The 2,916-nt window shown below is 36.0% G+C and overlaps 1 protein-coding gene across 1 annotated transcript; it reads left to right on the top strand.

The window, feature by feature from the left end:
• Window positions 1-366: 366 nt before the first annotated feature.
• LOC124891527 (protein RAE1) lies at window positions 367-2,902 on the top strand (the record flags this gene model as incomplete). The annotated part of the gene is made up of 3 exons (XM_047403254.1): window positions 367-465; window positions 1,027-1,104; window positions 1,191-2,902. Coding segments are annotated over 3 exons (372 nt in total), but the record flags the coding sequence as incomplete, so codon positions are not given.
• Window positions 2,903-2,916: the final 14 nt, after the last annotated feature.

Raw genomic sequence — 2,916 nt, 5'->3', positions numbered from 1 at the left:
GGAAACAGCCTTTCTACTTCTTCAGAGGTAGAGGTATGGACTGCGTACATCTTACCTCCCCCAGACCCCACTAGGTGGGAATACACTGGGTTTGTTGTTGTTGTTGTTTTTCTATTTCAAGTATAATTGTTATTTATAGGATGTTTTTAGGTAAAGTTTCTCTCTCTTGGATTAGTACTGAAAATCAGTTTTGTTGATTGTTGTGCATTAAATCCCAATTCTATTGGGGATGGAAGAAATACAAAGTTTAAGTTGTTGAAGTTAAATGCAAAATCTCCCTGTTCTAGTTCTTGATTGTTTAAATTTTGGGGTTATTCTTTTTTTTTCTTTTTCATGCTTGAAATTTGTGTATTAGATTTTGTGTAATCTACTCGTAAGGTTCAACAACCTCCTGCTGATTCTGTAACAAGCCTCTGCTTCAGTCCAAAAGCTAATCTTCTGGTTGCTACTTCATGGGATAACCAGGTTGGTTTGCTCTCTGTTGGTTTTTCCCCCCCTCTTTAGAAAATTATAATGGGCCTTTTTACTTTTTTGAGTAGGGATAACTGGGAAATTTAGGTAACTCTACGTTTGGATCTAATATGTATGTGATAATTAAGGGTGACAGCAAATCATGGCAAACTCAATATGTAACGTTTTCTAAATAGTATTCTAATCGCTCACTAGTGTAGTTGCTAAAACCTATATTCTAAATGATTATTCAATCAAAATCTGAGGTAATGGGCTATAAGGTGGAGTAGGGTGTGGTACAAAGACAGACTTTTAGAAGGTCACTTTTAGAAGTTCTCTTTTCTGTCCGTTGAATGCTTCTAGACATGGAGGGATGGCCAAGGTAGTTACACTACGTATTGGGTTTTATTAGTAATACATATGTTAGTCAGATTTTAGCACTGGGAAGAGTAGGAGCGGGGTGGGGTGGTGGGGGTGGTGGGGAGGTACATCCACATGACACATGTCTTCTATTTCTACATGGTTTTGTTTGTTATGTGGAGCCGCAAATCAATCTTATTCCATGAGATTTTCTAGGTACGATGTTGGGAAGTGATGGGAAGTGGAACCAACACTGGAACTGTACCCAAGGCCGCCATATCACATGAACAACCGGTAATATATGGACATTTTCTTTGTAAATTTATTCTTCTTGCTGTATGAGTTGGATTTATTTGCTATATACAGTCTTTTTCTGGCAGGTTTTATGCTCAGCTTGGAAGGATGATGGGACAACTGTCTTCTCTGGAGGTTGTGACAAGCAAGTTAAAATGTGGCCTCTATCTGGTAGTCAACCTGTAACAGTAGGCATGCATGACGCTCCTGTCAAGGAATTGGCTTGGATCCCAGAGACGAATCTCTTGGTCACAGGAAGCTGGGATAAGACTCTGAGGTAATTGGACTTTGAAGTTGAGCATATCGCATTTCTCAAAAATATCCATCTTAGGGCCATTTTGTTCCATTAAAATTTAAGAGATTTGAATCTTAATGCACATTTGAATGTTAAGATGTTGTCTTTATGTAGGACACTGAATGATTAACAGTGCTTGTTTTTTCAGCATCTGAATGTGTGAATTTATATATATTTAAATATAATAGTATACAATTCAAATAAAAAAGTAAATAAATATTATATCAGCAAATATCAAGGAAAATATTAACTTAAAATAAGAAAAAGTTACCATTTGAGATAAATTGTAATATTTAAAGATATAAATGAAATACTATCGCCACTTGAGAGCTGCAGTAACCCACATTTGATTTGAGAACATGAACTGTATAAAATCATGAACAGATGGATTTCACTGCTTGAGAAATACAGTATATGTAAAAATACGGATGAATTTAGGCGACCAATGCTGCTCAGCTTAATGGTCAATTAACAAAAGTCACATATTACACTGTCAACTGGAACTTGGGCTGGAAGCTTATGCAGCTAAGACTTAAGAGCCTGTTTGGATGGGCTTATGCTTATAAGCTAGAATTTCTAACTTATTTTGTTTTTTTGGCTTAGGAACAAGTGTGTAAAAGCACCTTAAATTTTACCCTAACACTACAAAAGTGCTTAAAAACTATTTTGACTTAAAAGCACCTAAAATAAGTCAATCCAAACAGGCTCTAAACAATTATCCTGGTCATATTCACTCCTCACTTACCAGAAAACATAAGACTTCTCAACAAACCCAAAATACTCACAATTACAATTGCAACATAGTTGAAACTCACAAGATATAAGGTGAAGGAAATAACGAACAGTTCTGGAACAGTAGATTGGTGAATTTTGCTTAGCAGCCACCATCACCGCCAAAGAAACATCTTAATGAATGCTCAAAGCAAAACTTTTGTCAAACTATCTGAAATTCTCTCTCATTGTATTGAAATCAACCCATCCCATCCAAACCCACTATTTTCTTTTAAAATTAAACAGTTTAAGCAAACCATCCAAAACCCACTAAGTCCTTGACGAACACCTGCGCTAATCAGACAAAGAGCTCAAGGTCAGGAAAGACAGTCTAAGAGGCTAAGGTGTTTTCACCAACTCATTCCGTTGTAGCCACTAATCTTCTCAAATCATATTTGAAAAAGGGGTCTTGTTAAAACCTCATCTCAAATCTGAAACTACCATTAAAATACAGAATCAAGATTGGAGAATCCCAAATATCCAGCCAGAATTTGATATCATGCCAGTTTAAGAGGAAAAGATTGGGTTGGCTGGTTGATAGCTGGAACAGAGAGATGGCGATGCCTGAGTTTGCAAAACGAACGAAAAAATGAGTGTGACTTTGAAAGACATGTATTTTTAAGGTCTGAATGATGTTAAAACTTTGGTTCTTATCTGATATATTGAGATCCATTAAGATGTTCTAAGATTTTATTAGAAAAAAAAAGCAAATATACTTAATGGGCTGAGACATGAATGATTCAGAT

This window comes from Capsicum annuum, unplaced genomic scaffold (assembly GCF_002878395.1).
Source record: "Capsicum annuum cultivar UCD-10X-F1 unplaced genomic scaffold, UCD10Xv1.1 ctg36787, whole genome shotgun sequence".
NCBI lineage: Eukaryota > Viridiplantae > Streptophyta > Magnoliopsida > Solanales > Solanaceae > Capsicum > Capsicum annuum.
Note: the sequence above shows the minus strand (reverse complement) of the source record. Positions and strands in the feature narration are given on the sequence as shown.